The sequence below is a fragment of the Musa acuminata genome, chromosome BXJ1-8 (assembly GCF_036884655.1).
Source record: "Musa acuminata AAA Group cultivar baxijiao chromosome BXJ1-8, Cavendish_Baxijiao_AAA, whole genome shotgun sequence".
Taxonomy (NCBI): Eukaryota; Viridiplantae; Streptophyta; class Magnoliopsida; order Zingiberales; family Musaceae; genus Musa; species Musa acuminata.
This window is the reverse complement of record NC_088334.1, coordinates 48525457-48547671: the sequence shown is the minus strand read 5'-3', so window position 1 is coordinate 48547671 and position 22215 is coordinate 48525457. Positions and strand designations below refer to the sequence as shown.

The 22215-nt window shown below is 36.3% G+C and overlaps 1 protein-coding gene across 1 annotated transcript in view; it reads right to left on the bottom strand.

Annotated features, from left to right (window-relative positions):
- The window catches only part of LOC103996050 (DExH-box ATP-dependent RNA helicase DExH14), a 45600-nt gene that overhangs the window by 8980 nt on the left and 14405 nt on the right, over positions 1-22215 (bottom strand). The window contains exons 16-46 of the mRNA XM_009416850.2: positions 21540-21614; positions 21334-21465; positions 21192-21257; positions 20109-20174; positions 19888-20010; positions 19003-19152; positions 16921-17133; positions 16608-16763; positions 16291-16515; positions 16112-16213; positions 15951-16031; positions 15782-15862; positions 14464-14667; positions 14279-14395; positions 14066-14188; positions 11049-11138; positions 10848-10973; positions 10720-10782; positions 9459-9547; positions 8971-9061; positions 8467-8616; positions 8199-8390; positions 7924-7989; positions 7692-7847; positions 7463-7606; positions 7174-7241; positions 6915-7080; positions 6753-6815; positions 5316-5411; positions 5023-5190; positions 2774-2944 (exon numbers count right to left, since the gene is read on the bottom strand). Of these exons, the coding sequence (XP_009415125.2) occupies positions 2774-2944; positions 5023-5190; positions 5316-5411; positions 6753-6815; positions 6915-7080; positions 7174-7241; positions 7463-7606; positions 7692-7847; positions 7924-7989; positions 8199-8390; positions 8467-8616; positions 8971-9061; positions 9459-9547; positions 10720-10782; positions 10848-10973; positions 11049-11138; positions 14066-14188; positions 14279-14395; positions 14464-14667; positions 15782-15862; positions 15951-16031; positions 16112-16213; positions 16291-16515; positions 16608-16763; positions 16921-17133; positions 19003-19152; positions 19888-20010; positions 20109-20174; positions 21192-21257; positions 21334-21465; positions 21540-21614 (3813 nt within the window). The remainder of the gene's footprint in view (positions 1-2773; positions 2945-5022; positions 5191-5315; positions 5412-6752; positions 6816-6914; positions 7081-7173; positions 7242-7462; positions 7607-7691; positions 7848-7923; positions 7990-8198; positions 8391-8466; positions 8617-8970; positions 9062-9458; positions 9548-10719; positions 10783-10847; positions 10974-11048; positions 11139-14065; positions 14189-14278; positions 14396-14463; positions 14668-15781; positions 15863-15950; positions 16032-16111; positions 16214-16290; positions 16516-16607; positions 16764-16920; positions 17134-19002; positions 19153-19887; positions 20011-20108; positions 20175-21191; positions 21258-21333; positions 21466-21539; positions 21615-22215) is intronic.

Below are 22215 nucleotides of genomic sequence, written 5' to 3'. Positions count from 1 at the left end.
TATATATATATATATATATATATATAAAAGCCGATGTCACCTTTTCCTTCTCCCACGCGGGGTGACGTCGTCGAGGTGACGCGAAGTCACCTCGTTTATATATATATATATATATATATATATATATATATATATATATATATATATATATATATATATATATATATATATATATATATATATATATATATATATATATATATATATATATATATATATCGTTCCGTCCAGCAACGGGCGGTCCGTGTACCGGTCAGCTGACGGACCGGTACATACCGCTCATACCGGGCGATATTATTCGAAATTGCATACCTTGGTACCAACAACACTAAAGTAGTTCTATTCAGATTATCCTCTAATTAAGAAAGAGAGATTGTTTTCTAAATATTGCATGAATATTGTGGGCTAACATTTGTTCTCCACAAAAGAAGAAACTCATTAAGGAATCACATCAACAGTAATTCCTCGCACTAGGAGGGAAGGTGGGACCCTGACGTGTCACTGCAGTCCCAAAACTTTGATCGGTTCCATGTTAAAAAATTTCACAAAATTCCTAACTAACAATCTAGTATATGATGCAATTATTTGTGTGCTAAGGAGTGTAATGGATGCCTCCTAAAACTGGACTGCAGAAAAGATCATTGACAAGATACATTGGGACTTCATCCGTGACACTTTAGAACAATAAGGGATTCAGGATGAAAGTTTACCTCCAAGTTTTCCAAGTCAGCTGTCTCAACCAATGGTGCACCCAATGCACCAGACTCAGACAAACGAGATCATATTTCCTTCCTCTGTTTTGTTCTTGCTGCAGATCCTCAATATTATCTCTTGCTAAAGATGTTGGCATCATTAGATACCCAGTATCTATAGATTATATTATCTCACACCAAATTGCCGATAACTTATCACAAAATCTATTTAAGATTGACATATTGCTGGCCCAAAATTAGTCATGTTCTATCTTGAATCTAAAATGGGTTTATGTATTAATCTCAAGCAAAGCAATCCACAGTAACTTGGATGGTTGTTCTAGGTTCAGATGTTTACTTGATTGCATTATATCCAATTTTCCATTGCATATCGGTTTTGACCAGACAAACAAAACAGATCAGATTAAAAGATGAGTAAACTCCTTTCCTTTGCAGATAAAGCTTGTACAAGTCAATTCTGTCATGGTAACCAGTAACCAACATATTCAAACCTCTAGGCATTTCCTTCCTCTCCTAGTTGATCAATGAAACTGGCTTAAACCGTATTGTGGAAAGGCTAAAATGTCATTAAAGACTATTTTGCTTAGTTAATCGGTCAATTATTTATTAAAAGAAAAGGTAGACAGTCATAAGGAATTATTTGCCCTCAAAAGGTTGCTGTCCCTTCCAAAGATCTTGTGTTCTGCAAATACCTCCAAAGAAGAGATACTACAGGACTTCTCTTCTACAGTCAGATTATTCCCCATATTAAATGGGGCATTGCCTCTCCAAACAGGTTTTCAAAGTGCCTTCCATGTTCATTTTAAAATCTGGGCACAGGCACCATATCAGATTTTGGAAGTATAATCTGCTTGGACGAACACCCTCATTCAACAGATTCGTCCCAGTCTCAGTAGCATCATTTAGAATTCATCAATTTCTGTAGCTTCATCTTCCATAGAAATACTTCAAGTCTAAGCAGTTACTCTGGCTTCTTATTTAGCAGATGGCATAACTTCCAACTCCACTAGCTTCCCCCAATGAGAAGGCACAATTTTTCTCCCTCTCTAGATTTCAGAATTATTTTGAGACATTGACCACCTAAAACCTTAGTAGTTGCTTCTTTCTTTAGGTTTCTCAAAGTCACGGGATTCTCATGGAAGTTCTTCTATATTCCCAAGGCCAAATGTTATATATGGCTCGTTGCTAGTCAAACTATTGATCAGACTCTTTTTAACTGCACCTTTTGCAGCTCAAGTACAAAAGCCTCCAAGTAGAGCTTCTACTCTCAAATGTTTTTCGATTTCAATCTCACAAATTTGGGATTTCTAACACAAGAAAACATCTCCCATATACAGAAGTTTTGGAGATGGCTGCATCCACCATGCTGGTGAATTTGAAAAGAAAAGAAAACAATCCAGTTCACTTTTTTATTTCTCTTTATTTTTTTTCTATCATTAGCTCTTTTCTCTCTTTTTCCATACCTGTACTTAGTTTATACACCAAACATGATAATCCTGCAATCTTGTTGCTTTGCCAGAAAAAAAGATCATATTCTACTTGATTACAGACAATAGTGTCTTACAGACTTACATGGATCTGGCTAATAAAAATATTGTATAAAGAGATTACCAATATCTCTAAAATTGGAGTCCTCAAACCAGTTTTAAGTTTTAAATAATCTGGAAGCAATATAATCAATCACAGGAAGGCACCATATTATTTGATTGATGAGTGGCAAGGAAACAGAGAGAACATATAATGAGCAAAAGCACACACTTTGTGGAAAAAAGTTTAGCCAAGAAGAGAACTGTCTGTAATAGATGCGATTATAAGATAAAATTCATTATCTTAGCAGGACATAATTATGCTAGGCATTCCATTTTTCACATTCTGCAAAAGGTTAATCGATTGAATCACAAGCAATCCCATATGTCTCAGGCACTAGCAAGATAAAAACTGAGGTTCAGAAGCTGTTCAACAGTTAGCAATTTGTAGAGAAATTTAAACAGAGATCTGTAAATGATTAAGAATCCATGTCTACCATGATGATATATCACATTAACCACAGGAAAGTTCACCTGATACAACTCTGAGGCAGGATATCTTTGGAGCATTTGCTGGAACTTTGCTTTAGGAAGTTCCAATAGGTCTTGCAATGACAAGATGCCTATGTTGTTCAGATGGTTCAGAATATCCTCATTCATGCATGGTAACATCCACAACGATGAATCTTTTCCAAACCATAAACCCTGAGTTAAACGGACATATGATTAGGAAAAAAAAGAACATACTCTCTTTTGGCTAACAATCAATATATCCTAGTAGATAGATAACCAAGCTTTGCCTTTCTAGAAGCAGAATAAAGGGTTAAAAATTTAAAAAATATTAGAGAATTTCTTATTAGTTAAATTTGTCTCAGGAAATCTTCTGTATTATTTATATAATATGTGAGGGAAAAACTCCTTAGTTCCTAACCACATATTTGTACCATGAACTGATGAAGAGAGGCAATGCACTGTGTCTCTCCCCCTTCGTGGTTACCCTTGCATTTCGTACTTCAACGTGTTCTTTTTTCCTTTTGATCCAGTTTATGGTCCATATATTTTTGGTGCGCCAATATTGCCAATCCAACAAAGGATCATTATGGGTTTAGGTAACAAAATTAAAATTCTTGGTTCAGTGAAAGGTAAGAAAAGTGCTGAAAGTTGAAGACAAGAAAATTACATATTGGATAAAGCACAAATATTCAACAATTTAATCAGCTGATATGTTGTCAGAGTACATCTTCCAACAGGAGAACCCACACCTCCGAAAAGTGGTACATTAATCATGCCATAATAATTCTTCTTTTGCATCCTTTTGTACCGTGTGTGGTTGCATGGGAAATCTTATTGACAACTGTTTTCAAATCCTTGATAAGTAAAGAAAAAAAGCGAAAAAGTTTTCCCAATTTTCAGGAGAACTTTTCATTGTCATGTTCCTTTGAAAGTGACTTTCACAAAGAAAGCAATTTTAGTTTTAGCTGCATTTGAACATAAGAAAAAAGGAACTTCTTTCCACTACCCAAGTAACTTCCCGGAAAACCTTTTCAGCCTTTTCCTAGTATTCATAGTTATACACAAAATGAGACAGCATGAAAGCTCCCAGACATGCCACAAATGGTTCTTCTATCATGCTCTTTTTTTCAAGTGTTTCAAATTTATTTGGATAAGTATGCAATCCATCTAGTTAATGATCCCGAGCAGATTACTGTCCTTGGGCTTAATTACCATAAAGAATGTCAATAAGAAACCATCCTGAATCTAGTTTGATGTGTGTGCTGGAACTGAGTATTAAGCAAGCATTGTCATCCAGTGATGGCACTATATGTGGTTCCACTTTAATGATTGCATATTCTTGATAGTATCCAAATTCTAGAATATAAAGTTAAAGGTTTACTTTCAGCTTCTCGATGGTTTAGTGGTGTGGGTGCTCATCATCTATTTTTGGTTAAGGAAATCCATGCATCTTCTCAAGTTATCACTAGACATATCTCAACTTAGTTAATGAAGTCAGCATGTCCTCTGGAAACCTCCTAAATTTTTAGGGCTAGTTCTTCACTCATATTGTTTGTCATGACTCCTCAATGCATAAATATATCCACCAAAACAAAAGAAAAATTACATATTTCACGCTGTTTCCCTAACAAATAATTGCATAACTTCTATGACTCTGACACCAAATTCATACCTAGTTTCCTACTTCCTGGATGTGCATGTGTTTTAAGTCTTCATACCTGATCTTGCTTACATGTTCCATGCATCTGGTCAACGAGAAAACTCCATGTCATTTAATGAGATACTTTCTGCATTGACCTCTAAAAACCATGAACTAAATGCAACAATTTATAGAGCATAACCCACCAATAATAACTATGATTCAGTCCTCAGATTCCTTGTCCATCAGTTTGGAATGAAAAGAGGTGCCTTGCATTCTGTTGTCAATTGACTAGTCTGACTTGACAGCCACTGCATGGTTCTCATTGCTCCCTAGATTATCTATCTGACTCTATTTTTGATATGCCAAGTACCACTATGTGATAAATTACAAGTATTATTTAATTATGTGTCACTAAATATGCCAAGGCCTTTGATCTTATTGTAATATATTATATGGCCACTTATACAAATTCACAAATAAGACAATTTAATGAAAATGACAAACTATACATGTTTATAAGCATGTATCATATGCGCATTAGTTTAAAACTGAGATAGTGACTATTTAATGGAAAATTATCTCCTAGTAATTGACATATGGAAAAAGAAACAGAAAATAAAAATGCCACCTGCATGACCATCTGCAAAAGATGCATACAAGTCATTGTGCTTGAGAGCCATCCACTGTTGGCACATATATCTATCATTGCTTGTATGATGCGTATACTTTGATCAAGAACAGATTTTAAGTCTGTGACATAGTCAGTGACTGGCAATTCTATTCGAGAGAAATGTGCCTGCAAGAAGGAAACTCAGGATAAGCAAACTAGAAAGAGCACTGCAAGGTGGTGATAAAACTCAGAAGCGATATCTATACAGAAAAAAAACTACTTCATCATGAAATGTTAAAAATGCCACCAACCTGAAAGAGTAAATTTGCTTTCACATGTGGATCATCAAGGTGGTGTTCATCCACCATGTGTGGCACCTTTTCAGCTAGTGTTTTATTGATATTTTCCTAACAAAATGAAAGAGAGATCAGAAATTCTTCAGAGATCGAAGAACAACTTTAGATTCTTAAAAGACAAAGAATGAATGATCTGTTGGTTTCTGCATCAACATGAACAGAGCAAATTAAGCCCGCAAAAATGCATGAGAAGCAGAAATAATCTGAGCCCCTGTCCAGCAGCGAAGGAGATTAATGAATCCTTGATCATGCAAAAGCTAACAATGCCGTACAGACAGAAAGAATAATCTTATAAACTAAGACTCTCTCTCTCTCGGCAGTGGTTATGGTGGGGAGGTTGGTTAGAAATATGTGATTCTTCTTCAGATCCTCTGGTACTCCTTATTCTCCTCTTGTTTAGAAAGCTTCATAACAAATTGTCAAATTTTGCTGCAGAGAAGTCCGCACACATATATTGGAAAGTTGGAAACAAATATTAGTAATTTCCTATTACGAACAAGCCATAGAAGCATCTTTTGCAGCCACAATATACTGGACATTATTACCAATAACAAAACCTATCTGAGCATATTATTTCTATGCTGTCAAAATCAATGATCCAATTTCCAATGGTACAGAGTTGGCTACAGGAATGGAATGTTCAGTAAGAAGGGATAAGAAAAATACCAAATACAGAGAATCTGCTGACATGACAAAGTAGTAAACGATATCAGAGTTAGGCTTTTTGGACCAATAGTTCAGATTTAATAAATTAATATGTCAAAAGATGGATCATGACAAATGATATCAGAGTCAACCTAACATTAGGCATGATGAGAGAATCAAATAGGAAAAAGCTATTGTGTACAGGATTAGAAACATGTCATGGCGTGAAAACACCACTGTGTTGTGCCTCATGTGCACCATACTAAAGTTTCAGTCTGGGTTATGTTTGGACCATGACGAGAATGTCCAACCCCAAATAGGAAAGATTATAACTTTAGTCCAACATAAGAGGTTGATAAAGATTTGGCTTATGAGTGTTTGGTGATGAGTGTACTAGGGTTAAGAGTGACATAGGCTCAACAAATTGATGTGTTAGTTATTCTATTGGGCCAAGATGTGATAATTTTGATGCTATATATGTAAATACTAGTTATGAAAAATGTGACAGAGTTTACCTTTTTAAACATGATCTATCATGTTAATAAATTAATAATCACAATACATCAACTTCATCCATTTTACTTGAAAGATTAAGATCCTTGAATCAATTGCACAAACTAGATAAGACTTATTGGATGTTTCAAATTTAAAAAATACTAATGCTCCATAAGAGATTAATTTGGAGAAGGAAAGATGATACAAACTTCTGTCCTAGAGAAAATAGGTTAAGGATCATGCAAAACATACCTCGTTATGTCGTACAGGAAGCTCATCAAATTCAGAAGCAGCAGAAAGAATATGCAAAAACACCTAAAAATATTTTTTAATCAGAAGTTAAATTAATATAAATCATTTTTCACTGATGACAGAAGACACACACAAAGGCCAAACATGTATTAATTTTCTTACTTCAAGTGAAGTACTGGGACCTATGTTTGACCCAAACATTGACACTGTCATATAGCTCAGGTAATATTGAGATGCTATGGAGCCCAACATCAAAGGCTCCACAGAATTTTCATTCATCTTAATGCACCCACTATCCTCAAGGTCCTCAAATGTATCTTGCATTAACCTGTTCAAGAGAATTGACAAACAAGTTCAACAAACTAATAAAATAACCTTCACAAAGTGTAGCCTGGTTATCTCATGTTTTGTTTTTTAATACCTTGAGAGATAAGAATTCAAAGTACTGGCTTCAGTATCTTCTAGTCCATAATAAGATGGATTCCTAACCTGTCATGGGTATTGATGCAAGTATCATCTTTCATGAGTTCAAAAACTAAAACAGCCATACCTGATAATATGCAGCATGTTATTAAAACAAACAGGCTATCCAAACAGCCTATTGTCTTACAGTTTGACTTGTAAATGGAACAAACAACAAGGATAGACTGATAAAATCAAATTTTAAATTACTTTCATAGCTTCAAACTAATAGATTGAGAAAGTCTTACCAGTCGACGAAATAGGTAAGTCCAAGTTAGATAATGTACTGCATCCTCCTTATGACTGATTGTGCCCGAAACAACCTCAGCGTTAATATGGTTGTGCAAATGTTCCCTCAGATTACTTTCAACAGGGAATGGTTCATAAAGAAACTGCCAGTAAATCATGCACAAATGTCATTTCTAATTTCTTATAGCCATTCCCCATGTCAGATAACAGGAAGTTCCTTAATTTAACCTTCTTATAGAAGCTCTTTTTTGGTTCATGAACCAGAATTACAGCCTTTCCATGCTGATCATATTGTGGACGACCGGCACGGCCCATCATTTGCAAAATATCAGTAATAGGGAAATCAACATATCTCTTTGCTTTTCCATCATAGTATTCAGTACCCTGCAGTGAAGATATACAGTAAGCGATGTTTGAAAAAACACCATTACCAAGTCAGAAAACCAAAGCATATTTGAACCTTAATGATGACCAGATGGGCAGGAAGATTCACACCCCATGCTAATGTGCTTGTACATACAAGTATCTGCATGCATGAACAGAAGTTCTCAGAACTTCACTAAACAAAAGTGGTGAACATGTCAAGCCAAAAAGATATGCAAGAAACATGGGATTGGGGGGGGGGAGGGGGGGGGGGGAGAGAGAGAGAGAGAGAGAGAGAGAGAGAGAGAGAGAGAGAAGCATAAATCTAATGAACTATGGCATAGAGTGGCTAGTTAATGAAGAAAAAGATACCTGAATCTTGTTATTAGAAAAAAGTTCTTCAACCAATGATCGGTCTCGGTCATTGAGTCCTGCATGGTGCAGTCCAATTCCAAACCGTAGTGTATGTCTTAAGTTGTTGTCAGTGATTTGTGAAAGAACCATTTCAAGGGATGCTTCTGGAATATTAAGAAATTGCCTTGGACTTTCATCTGATGCTGCAAGCTGTTGTTGAAATTATCAAACTAAATTACTCATAAAAGGAATCAATAATTTATCTGCAACTAAATGTGTGCCCCACCTGGATGAGATCAAGTGCAGTAAGTCTTGTCTGACGGCGTGAGGAGACAAAAATAAGAACAGGTTTTGCAGGTGAATGGGTACATATGGCAGCATAGGCAGGTTTGTTCATGCTATTCATCCTCGGACAGTAAAACTTGCCAGGATAACCCTGTTTGTGGAAACATATTTAAATAATCATTTAAGCAACCAAGTAAAACACTATAAAGATCCAAATTTCCAAAGCCAATCCACGTTGGAAATTAGAATTAGCTAAAATTTTAAGGGACAAAAACTTTGCAGCTGAACAACAACCTGGACATCTGTATAATAATGCACATATATAATTTGGCATCATGAGTGCCAAACATGCACATTACATGAAATTAGTGATCATAAACAATAGAGAGAGAGTTAAGAAATGAAGCAATCCAGCAGAGTTGTGTGAAATGAAATTATCTGATGTGCAGTTCTTTCTTATTAATGCTAAAGCCCATTAAAAGGAGCAATCAGGAGAGAGCCTTGCCTGAATGTGAACTTCAAGAGGTACAGGCCGGACACTAGGTTTGAAATTGAATAGACCATTCTCTCCAATACCCAACCAGTCAGCCAAATCACTGAAAACTCAAAATACAGAACCATCTAATAAGATTTCGCAGGAAAAGAAATTGTCGCTAGGAAGAAACTATATCATTCACCAGGCTGGCATATTATGCACTAACATTATTAAGCTTAATAAATCAACTAATGAAACTAAGTATTAGCCCGTGAGCAAGTTTTACTCTTCATGAGGTCCTGGGTTTGGAACCTTCCTTTATAAATCATGAAACAGATATTTCATCACAATGAAGCTGCAAAGGATGATCATTTTAATGATAAAATTTTGCAATTATTAAACTATATAAGCAAAAACAATCCACCGGGCATTTGCTAATGCTGTTGACCGACCTACAAAGCATTTAATTAATGATAGAATTATGCAATTATAAAACTAACTAGGCAATCATTACCCACCGAGCATTTGCTAATGCTGTTGACAGACCAACAAAGCGTACTGAGCGCTCTGTTTGTGAGGAAATGTATCGCATCCTAGAAACAATGACCTGAAAAGTAATTGTTAGAATACTTGATCAAACTGACCATTTACAATTAATTTTGATTGCAAAACACAAAAAGGGTTTGTGAACAAATGGAAACATAGAGCTCAGACAAAGAATAGGAAATTTGAAGTTTCATCTCGAGCACTTGCAGCAGAAATAGGGCAACCTGTTCTTTAAAGAATGGATGTTACTCTATCAGTCTATTGTGATGAACTTATCTCTCATTTAAAAAGTTGAACATAGCAACAAAGCACTATCAGTGTATGCTTTAAAGCGTCTTAAATATTGAAATAACAGCAAATCCCCACGATAATAAATTCAAGAACAGCTAGATTATAATGAACCAGACATCTCTAGGACACACATTTCACATATTGATGAAAATGAAAACAAGCATTCGCTCATATGACACCAAAAGAATGTCAAACAACATTCATAGCCCCAACGAGCTCTTATAAGTGACATGAATCCCATAATAGTATGTGAATTGCCACTTTATAAGTAAAACAGTCCAGTTAGTTAACAAGCAATTATTAAGAAGATAGAAATTTGACAAACTAAGACATTTAATAACAACAAAAACAATAAATTTGATTGTTCCTAGAATATTACTCCAATATAATTTTTATCATTCTGTCAAGATGTGTTCATTTTCAGGAAAAAATATCCAACAGTAGGATAACAAGAGAGAGATGCTCTGGAAACTACACAGAAAGTCTAGACTGGAGATCGGGTCTTCCAGGAAGGATGGCAACACTCTCTCAATATGAGTGGTTCACTAGCCTGGTGATAAGAGGTAATCTCTTGGAGCAAGAGGTCAGCATTCAATGTAACAAGTCATTTAAACAATAAACATCAATAAGCACCCATATTCTGAAGTAGTACAGCTGAATGGGAAACTTATCCATGCAGCCACCCAGATATTAGTCTCTAGATGCTTCTCATGATGTACATTTTAAATGCCATTAATTTGAATGAACTTTTGCTTAAAGAACAAATCTGACTTGTTAACATGTTTCTCTTTCATCTCCTATGTTACAGCAGAAACGTAACCACAAATGAGCTCCTAAAGTGTGCAACTAAATAATGGATGTAAAAAAGGAATATTGTTAAAGCCATTAGTAAAATAGCAAATTTCTGTGCACCCTTAACAGTGAAAGAGTATAATTAAGTACCTCAAGAATAGGTCCTCGATCAGCTCCCAATAAATGTATTTCATCCAATATCATTAGCCCGACCTGCCAGTAGGCTAGAAATATAAGTATCCAGTAAAGACAAAAAAAGGTCAAAACAGAGCTTTTACCTTCATTACATAACTGCGACTTTGCCAGCTGCGACTAATCCCATCCCATTTTTCAGGAGTAGAAATAATAATATCAGCCGACAATAGTGCCATAAGATCTGGAGTGAAGTCGCCAGTCATCTCAACCTAAAAAAGGATTATTCTAGAACACCATGGAAGCATCTTAATGTAATGCAATTAACCATACACATTGCCACATACCATTTTCTTCCCAAGCTGGGAGACAAGACGTTTCTTCCAGTCATTCATTCTTTCTCGAACAATTGCCTTGAGAGGAGCTATGTAGACCACCTGAGAGTAATAATAGTACTCAAAAACTTTACTGACAAAGACATGCACCTAAGTCTCCGGTATTTATCAACATAAGCACATAAAATCTAGGGAAATTGCCCAAGATAAGCATCAAAATTTTGAAATACCAAATTACCAATTTTTTATGTTTACAACAAAAGGACTTTTTCTTATTCAAAAAATATACCATTTTTGTCCCTATGTAATATAAAGGCTATTACCTAGCATAAAATTTATGGAAACAAGGTGTCACATGATATAAACATGGTAATATGGTATCAAGCTTAAATACTTCCAATACACTATCCGATCATATGTTCTGTAATAACTATGGAATCAAAAACTGATCGAACCAATATGAACCTATCTGATCCACTATTGGGATCTAACAAAGCAATTCGCCCCGGTTTGTTCAGAACTCAAATTATCAGGAGGTAACATTTGTTAACTGAAATTGCCGCTCAATTTTAGACCACTGATGCCACTCAATCCAAAAAAGGTAAATCTGAAGGTTATCCTTCAATTCAATCATTTTCTAGTTTGTTGCAAGAAGTTTAGGGTTAGATTTCTAATCTAGTAAGATAGTTTTTAGATGAATCTATAGTTAGGTTGTAGGTGTTTTTCTTAACAGATTTGGGGCTAGACCCAAGAGGACCAAGCCTTCATCCATGCAGGTCCAGCCTAGAACTACAAGGATAAATGTGATACTAATGAATTTAGACTAAATCCACAATGATCAGCATTAATATGCATGGATCTAGTCTAAATCCGCGAGAATCTAGAGGATTAAAACTTGATCCAACATCCATCTCATTTCATTTATAAGACAATTAAGAGGAATAACAAGTGTCACAAGCAGTTGACTGAAGTGAGAAATTGTCATGCCCATTGTTCAGAATGGTTGGGCTTGAAGCAAGCAGTCCATATAGACCACAAAACAGTGTAGCCCAGTTCAACTGTCGCAATAGCAAAAAACATCGAGCTTCATAGTTGAAAGCAATCGATGAACAAAAATGTTAGCCAATTGATAGTACACCTTAGGTTCGCCATACCGTGACATGCCGCCCGATATGGGCGATATGTACTAGTCCAATAGGGGACTGGTATAGACAATACATACTAGTCTGTTGGTACATCCCACCGTACCATATGTCAGTACGTTGGTATGTACCGTGCCTACAATCAATCGGTCCACCAATACCGACTAGTAAGGCGAACCATATAGCTTAAATACCATACTTTCTAAGGTCCAAAGAGATGAGAACAACATGGCCAAGCCTAACGGTCTCATATTCCTGCTACAAAGTAGAGCATGAACCGAGGAATGATATCTCCAGTCATACCACCCAAGTTGAGTATCATGGCACGCATGGATCCATACGATTTGTCTATGATCACAAGGAGAAAGGAAAGACAAAGGTAATCGATGACTACTAAGTGATGTGATAAAGTTTATATAATGTCGAATCCAATGGGTTCCTCGAAGTCATGGTCTTCCATCCAACATGGATCTCATGGCCAATAGTTTCATTCATGGTGATAGTTATTATTTTTCAAGAGTCGAATGCCCTATATGGCTCTTAGCATAAATAAAGTCATGACTCATGACAACCATAACTTTATCACACTACATCTTGCAAATCTGTACTTGCCACGATCATTCATCTTAAATGTCTTCTACCATATCGGTTGTCTATGATGATGAGGTCACCACAACTAACATATTACTGCATCAATGGCAAACTATTTACCAGTATCAAATGTCATAGAGGTAGTTTCATGCACTGGTCCTTCAAAATTACAAACTTTATTTTATTATTTACAACGGAATCACATTGAGGCCTTCAAACCACATTTTAAGGACTCAAGATGAGCATTTTGGTGGCAGGAGGCATAATTTAATCCATGATATTAATGCTTTTAAATTTTAATTAGGATTCTTCTATGCATGATTTCTATATATACTATTTATAATCCATATCCTAAATATATTTGAATTCATTATTCAATGTTTTATAATTAAAATTCACCTATAGTTGTTGAATATTGACTCTAATTAGGTAGAATTTGTTGAAAACCCCCAAGTCATGTTTTTTTTCAGCTGACTTAGATTGATCAAAGTCTTGCAAACTGGTACACTTGCATACTATCTATCAATGTACTGGTATATGAACTGGGATTGTACCTAGCCTGACCAAAGACCGATATAGTAACCAAGGAATGCATTTTCGAATGTTTTGGTATGGTTCGACTTTGACCTTTATTGACTGGTCCAACTCACATGTGGGCTAGCCCAACTTCGAACAGTTCATACATAATACAGGACTTACCAAGCAGTAAGCACAGTCAACTGGGCCGTAAAGCTTGTGAACTGGGCTAATCTCCCTGAGCCCAGTTCAGGCCTGATATTGGGCTTCGAACTAGCAGTAAGCCCAACCCTTTTTTTTGTTTTAAAAATAAAAAATTAAAACCCTAAATTATCTAGTGCATTCTCCCATGCTCACGTCCACGCCCTGCATCCTTCACCACTCACTAGTTGTTGTTGGCCTCTCGCCTCGGGCCACTGCCTCCTCATCTCCCCCACCACCTTCTTCTTCTCTTCTTCCTTCTTACTCCCCTTGTCTCCCTCCTCCAATGGTTTGCAGTCTGTTTCAGCATACCGACACATGGTATGCCGGAATGGACCAAAGGAAGGACACAAGATTCGGCTATGGACGGTCACAGGTCCGATAAACGAATCTGCAAACCTTGATAGTGACCATACGAAACTTGAAACTTGGATCATAAGTATCATATAATACATGGACAAATTTTATCTTTTGATCTGCAAAGAGAAAAAACAAGTAAAAATTGAATAAAATAATCTATGGTTATTAAGTAAATCTAAAAACTTGCAGACTTTTTGGACCAATTGCCCTGCATCAAACCTTCATATCTGGTTGAGTGTTGAATAAATGCAGCATCGCAAGCTCAGCTGATATGGTCTTTCCACTACCAGTTGGAGCTCCCAAGAGAACATTGTCATCCAAGTGGTATAGGACATGGAAAGACTGCAACATTAATTAGGAAGCAAGTTCTTGTAAAATGACTATCTAAAGCAAGAACCAGAAATACAAGAATAAAAAGCATGAGAACAGTACCTGAGTTTGGATTGGATTGAAGTGTGAAAAATTGTACAGGTTTTCATAAGCTTCGTTTCCAAGAGAACTTACAGGAAGAGGTTTCAGATCTAGAAGTTCTGTGTGTGATACTTGTGTCTAAAAATAACAGCCTTCAGAATATGACAGTAGTAGCATCATCAAAGAAAAAACTGACAGATACTGACCTCTGGCAGTGTAAGATTATGGAAGGATACAGTATAAAGTGACTCAGCATACAACCAAGAATCAGACACAGCACGAATGTAGTACTGTGGTGGATGTGGTTCAAATATTGGAATAGTAAATGAAATCTTCTGTGGTTCAGCCCTTGCCATTTTCTTAGTCAATATAAAGAGTTCTGAATGGTAAATGTGGTCATTCTCTGAATCCTGATAAGGAAGTAAATTGGCAATATAAGGACATGCGGTGCCTAGACATGAATGCTTTCACTAGAACAGTTTAAGATGTAGGTACAATATTTTACCAACAAGAAAATGGCATTTGGCCTATTACAAGATATGGATTGCATTACTGCAACAGAAAATTTTGTCATATTATCAGGAAATTAGCATCCACACATCCTAAAATGTGATTACAACTGGTTACTCAAACAATTCTAGCAAAATCTAGATCCTAAGAGTTCCATCTCTACCTGCCGTGTCATGTTTTTTTTTTTTCCCTCTTTTTGACAAAAGATAAGTGATGAAGTTCGGATTTGATCTCAAAACCTTGTTATCAATAGTCAAGGTCTTTACCAACTAAGTTTTCTTATGTCTTCCGAGATTTGTTGGATAAGGTTGAACCCTCATCCTTTGGTAAGTGGGTCCTACTTTATCATTGCTGATGCAGCCTCGTTAAGTTGCTATTGTGTCAATTGTCACGACATGATTAACCACATAGTCCAGAAATGCTTAATTACAAATCTATAGTAGTAAGTCTATCAGGTTTTTAACGCAACCAATCATGAACATCAAATAGGACTATTGGACACCATAGTTAAACATTTTTTTCTAACATTGCAATTTCCTTTCTTAGTAACAGGGCAGCAAATAAAAAAGAAAAAAATAATTTTAATAAGTACACAATTCTGAAAATTAGAAACCCTTTGTTCCAAAGGGACAAGGGATTTAGACTATGTCCTATTCCAACCTATTCCACCCACTTCTTTAAATAATATTAACCATTATTTACCAGAAAAACAGGCTATTTGCTTACTGTCATGTTCTTGCAATATGAAAGTCAAAATATGTCTAAAAATAATTCTGAATCCCTTGTGCAAAACCTACTGAGAAATCCTACCTCACACTGAAATTATCTTAACCGACCTACAATATTGTGTCATCATAAGCTGACCATGTTCATGCTACTTATTGTTTCAAAATGTCTGAAAACACTAGAAGATGTTCGGTTATGAAAATGTTAAGAACAAGTTCATTAATTCATGCAAAGCAGACAATAACTAAGGATTTTAATGATGACAAACACAAAACACATTTTATGTACCTCAACAAGGATCCACCAGCGCTCAGCAGTACCATGAAACCGGTCCTTCCAAACAAAGTCTGGAGTTATAAGCAGATCTACCTAGAGAAATGACATGATATCAAGCTAAAAAATATCACTCCTGGGTGATGACAAGGATTTCAAGCAGGTTAGCTGTAATGCACTATACCTTTAAAACTGTTCTGGTAATTGGGCTAACAGTAGCAGATAAACTGATGCTCGGAAAGTAACCCAGGAATTGCTTGACCAACTACCACAACAAAATAAAGCCAAAATGTGTTTGATATTAAACTAAGAGCAGCTTATTATCATATTTCAATAGTAACACACCTTTCCACCAGGAGCATAACGAATTAAAGCGCCAATATCTTTCTCTTCCATCTCATATAGACGGTCCAAGTCTGTGCCTCTTTCTTCAAGTTTTCTCAATACCTGAAAATGTATAACTCAGAATACTTTGTAGTCATGAGTTCAAAATAGTGAGACAGTAAAACACTGTGTCAACAAACTTCTGCTGAAAGCTCTCGGTCAAACTGTCTAAGTGGATGTTGATAAGGCCAAATTTGTCGATCAACAGCCTTGCAATATTGCAACATGAAAGATGACATTTCGCACCATCCCCTCCGCAAACAAATCTCAAATAGAGCACGCATAATGCGACCCAGGCTTGCACTAATATATGCAGCATCTGAGATTAGAGAGAAGCTCTCAATTGAACCATGTGAAATGTACACCTAGAGAAATTCCATCAGAATGATTTCAGAAATTGGACTTCAAGTCACATACAAAAGGAATAAATATTAGATTCACATATGTAGGTACACACCTGAATAAGGATTGAAATTTTTCCATGCTTGTCAGTTGTTCCACCTTTTATTTCCAATGGGCATGACATTTTGGATAGATTTTCCAGTTCGTCCTGTTCCTCCTCTCTAACAACAATGTTCTCAAATTCAGAAGAATGGGCTACCATATTAATAACCTGCAGTGTAGAATATTGGTGAAAACAATTTAAGCAATATATATATATATATATATATATATATATATATATATATATATATATATATATATATATATATATATATATATATATATATATCTCACTAGACAGAATCAAAATCTGGAAATAGTCGTACTTCACTGTCGCTCATGTGGCGCCTAAGCATCTCATTGTAAGTCTCAACACTGGAATACTGAAGGTAAAAGTGGCTGGCTATGCGGCCAAGCTCTGTGCAGTAGAAATTGCCACTTTTCTCATCAAAGCGCATCATTTTTGCTTTGTCAAGAGCACGTGCAGCGTCAATTATAAGAGACCTTTGCTTGGAGGCTAAAGAAGGATCACCAATGACCTAAAAACAAAGAAGAAAGCAAAATGTTAGCCTAAAGAAAACTTTCCCAACCAACCATCATTCAAGGAAATATTGATTAGGACTTAAATTTTACAATGGTTACAATTAGGGTTTTTAATTTCGAATGATACCGCCCGTACCAGGCGGTATGTACCGGTATGTTGTACAATGGTTATAATCAGGGTTTTTAATTTCGAATGATATCGCCCGGTACTATTGTACAATGGTTACAATCAGGGTTTTTAATTTTGAATAATACTGCCCGTACCGGGCAGTACGTACCGGTCCGCCAGCAGATCGGTATGCGGACCGCCCACTATCGGGCAGTATCGTCGATTGGGCCTATTTTTGCCCCGTTATCACCCGAAACCAGTCGGTGACGGTCGATTTTGACCGTCGTCGCCCGCTACTAGGCGGTATTAGCCGAGGGAGAAGGAAGAAAAGGGAGAACATGGAGATCCGGTGCCGCTCTCCCTCGACGATCCTGATCCGTCGCCGCCCTCTATCACCGGACGCTGTAGATGAGATGTCGCCTCCTCCTCGTCTGAGGTGACGAGGCCTCGGCGTCGCCAGCGACTTCTCCTAATCCGCGTGGGGAGAAGAAGCCTCAGCGTGGGGAGAAGAAACCTTGGCGACGTCGTCGAGGCTTCACGAGGAGAAGAAACTTCCTGCGAAGAAACCTTGGCGACATCGTCGAGGCTTCGAGGTTTTCTTCTCCCTATGCGAAGAGAAGAAATGACGCGACGTCGCCCTTTTTTATTTTTTTCTTTTATTTATTTATTTATTTATTATTATTATATATATATCAAGCAGTATGCCAAAGCATACCGCACGGTATACTCATACCGTACTGTACTGAGCTAAACTCAATACTCCGGTACGATACGAAATTACGAACCTTGGTTACAATTAATCGATACAAATTACTTGGTTGGCCCATACAACTTACATTGACTAACAACAGTGCTTGATGAAAATTCAGTTCAAAATTACATGCAAACCGGTATTTTTATGAGGTAGTCTAAGAGACATAACTACAATATTCCTATTTCTTGGTGGGGTACTGGGAGACAGATGATCATAGCGAGGTAACCACAGAGACTTTGTTCAGTAGAAAAACCTAAACTAGGTTTGATTTTAGTAAAATAAAATAGAAAGTTTACATCAAACTCATGCTGCAACATCACAAACTTTTATCTCCAGCCAAGATTTTTCTTGTTACCTAAATTACAAATTTACAACATCAAAAATAATTATGGTTTAGGGCTTGAGGCATTCCTTAACTTTCATAGCTTTCAGCTTCGGCAGCACAGTGAAGGAAACAGAATGAAAACAGCAAGTATTAATAAAACTATTGAATATAAAAATTACACTTGAAAAAGTAGAACATTCAGATGATGAAGGTTGGGATTAATATTTTCAAAGTGATATATAGACAATGTACATAGTCAACTATTTAGACATGGTTTATGCTCATGCCAGGTTCATATGGAAGAATAAAAAAAGAATACCAAGAGTAAGAAGAAAAAACCACTAGGGCAATTCCTGTTGTTCTAACATTTGCAATGTCGAACATGAATCCCATCTTGACAGGCACACTAGCCTTGTTAAGTAGAAAACCAGGACGAGAAGTAAAAAAGAAGCAACAGCAATGTCAATCAGAATTCAAGATGAATTTTATAATTTAGAGCATAAGAGTCCATAAGAGAATTTGGGATCTTATTGAAGAACTATAAGAGACAATAATTCAACCACCATGCTTGACTACTAGGAATATCTAGCAAACAACAATCTAGTGGCAAGAATTAACAAGAAGCTGACAGAAATCTTTAAATGCATTAGAATGATAAAATCCAGTATGATGTGGACCTCATCCCATGATATTCCATACACCAGAGGATTCGTCTTCATCCGTATAAATAAATACGTATAACCAAGCCAAGCACAAGCTTCTTTGACATTTGTTACGGTTCCTAATGCTACCTCAGCATTCAAGTTATCCTTCATTGAGCTAATAAACTGCAAAAAAGAAAACAATAAGCCATGCTAAGAATAAAAGACTTCATAAAAGAATAATAGCTAAAACCAAAAAATATCATTTCAGAGTTAATTATTAACCAAAAACAGCAATATATTCAGTGGCACAGCTAAACAGAATTTTATGTTAGCACCAGTCCAGCAAAAATGAGAAGGAATTTGAAAAGACAGTATTAAAAATTATCGTGTCTCACAACAATGACGCATAAAGCAGGAGACAAGCACAATCCACATTTAATTTGAAATAGGGCCAGAAAACAAGAATATCTGCATTTAATCAAGTCAAACCTTGATGCCAAGAATTATTTAATTGTAAAGACAACATTATAATAGCAAACTGAGCCTGAGATTTTCAAAGCTGACAAGTAGTACATCACAGAAAAAAATAACAAAGTGAAGTAAAAAATAAGGCATTAATAACTACATATTCAGATATTCTTCAAAGTTCAAACAAAATGATAAAAACATATAACAAAAAACTAAAAACAGAGAAAAACCAAATTATAAAATGAGCAGGAAGCATCATACATTTACTCATCAGATTGTATAGTTGATAACAGAAGTTCCTATAATGTTTACAGATACGGTTATCCCAAATTCCAAATTGACAATACAGAAACTATCAATATGTCAGCAACGATTCCAGGGAAAAAAGCACCATGGGAAGCAAGAGAGCTTAATTGCTTTCTATAATAGATTTGATAAAGAGGAGTCAACCTGACTTTCTATTGGGAGTTGGCTTGTCAACAATCTCAAATAATAAGCCAGTTTGTCATGAGTTGTAAGTATGATGCCTTCACCACTCTTGTCAAACTGTGGTCTCCCAGCACGACCAAAGATCTAGCATAGTCATCCACAAAACAGTTTAGATGATTCTCGTTCACAAGACAATGACTCAAACAATTATCCAATTTGTGACAGCAGTACATGAATATTACCTGCATAACATCAAGCATACCCAAGTCCCGCCATCCACCAGCCTTAGGATCATACAGTTGTGTGCCCTGAAGTGGTTGCACAAACAAAAGACATCATGCATGCTATGAATCTTTAAACATATGTGTGTTTATGTCTGTATCTACACATATGAAAACATTGTAAGTGTATATAACATAATATAATTATAACCCAACCAGTGATACACGATGTGTTCCATTCAGGATTTTACAATAAGCTGCAATAGGCATGGTATGAACACCTGCTTGATAGGAACAAGTTTCTTTTAGAAGTTGGTTTAAAGAAAGACGAAAATGATGGAGTTATTGACAACCAGCACAAACCTAAGACATGCATCCTCTTAGATTTTCTAGAAAGAGAAAAAAATGAAAAAGGAAAGCAAGCTATAGAGTTTGATCTCCATAATCAATTGAAGTCTGTTAGACAGAAGTCACTTCTACATAGATAATTTTCCAATTATCTTTTCCGGCAGGCTCAATTCAATATGATTTGTTTATAACTCATGGTTTTCTGAAGACATCTTAAAGCGAAATGACTGATGATCTTAAAGATGTCTAATAAGTCTTATCAATTGGGGTCCATGTATCTTCTGAGAAGCTTGTGTAGGTCCATGATTTCACGTCACATTTCTTATGATACACGTCTTTTCGTATGCAAATATCACTTGCAATGAACTAATGGTTCCAGACAATTTGCAGATCATATTTCAACCTTGTCCATAATTTGGTAGGCAAGTATAGCAATTCAAAAGAAAAACGATCCGGATCACGTTTTTGACACCCTATAACAAAGAGTGTTACACCCTGATCAAAAGTACATAATTTTCTAGGGCACCCACAATTCTGAAGCACATACACTGAAGGACACATCAGCTCAGAAAAATGAGAAAATAGACAATATGGAAGCATGGAGTGACAAATATCAACTTCAGAGCTTCCTTAGCAAAGAAGGTGTCACCAAACAATCATCTTTCACTAGGCAAATTAATAAACCAATTAGTTGCTAATATGTTTGGTTAAGAACTTAAGATAGAATGAACACAAAGGTCTCCTGCTCCAACTTACCTTGATAATTACTGTATGAGCTGGCAAATTTACTCCCCACGCCAAAGTTGCAGTACATACAAGAACCTGAAGCAGAAAGTTTAGAGCATTTTTTCCACTGTCGTGACCAAGAACTGTCCACTGACAACCTAATTGTGCTTACTTTAAGTAGACCATCAGAGAAAAGACGCTCAGTCAGGGCTCTATCCGAACGAAGCATACCAGCATGATGAATACCAAAGCCAGATTCAAATAACTCAACAAGTTCTCGATTTCTGGATTTAGTAACTTCTTTCTGAAATGCGTAAAACAATCAGTCATCTAAAATTGGACATAAGTTGCCACCTGCAAGTACCACTGGCAGTTTACCTTGACCAAAGGAAATTGAGGATGTTTATCATTCATAAATAACTCCAAGTCACCAGCCTTTAATGCTAACTCAATCTGCATCACATGACACAGAGAAGTATTAGAACAAACAAAGGGGAAAATTGTCAAAATGTAGTTGCAGGTCAAACAATACACCATGCGTCAACAGGTGATCAAGAAGAGAAAAAACATTCATGTCTATGCACAATTGTATGCACCAAACAAGATAGGTTCATAAAGCTGCAGTGAAGACAATTAAGATTTTCCTATTTGCAAAAAAACCCAAAAAAGAACACTAGAGTCTTCATTTTTGTATGCTTGAGATAACCTGCTTGTTTAACTAGCACATTAGATCAAGAATATCCTCTGAGAAGACAATTTTTTTCAATATTTCCATTTCCCAATAAGAAATGTATCATGAAATAACTCCTATCAACAAATTTTCTCCCACCTGGAAGGGAAGTTTCGTTTGAGAAGCAGGTGTCAAAGATACTACAGGTAGTAACTCGAAGGTACAACCTCTTGTGAACAGGCTTTAATTGCCAGATCTGAATGGCTTCAGAAATAACAAACCACCACCAAGGTACTGGAAGGACATTGGCTTGACCCATCCCCTTAGGAAGTCACTTATCCTTAGTTATAATCAAGCACCTGGAGTCCACAAGCTTCTGCAGCT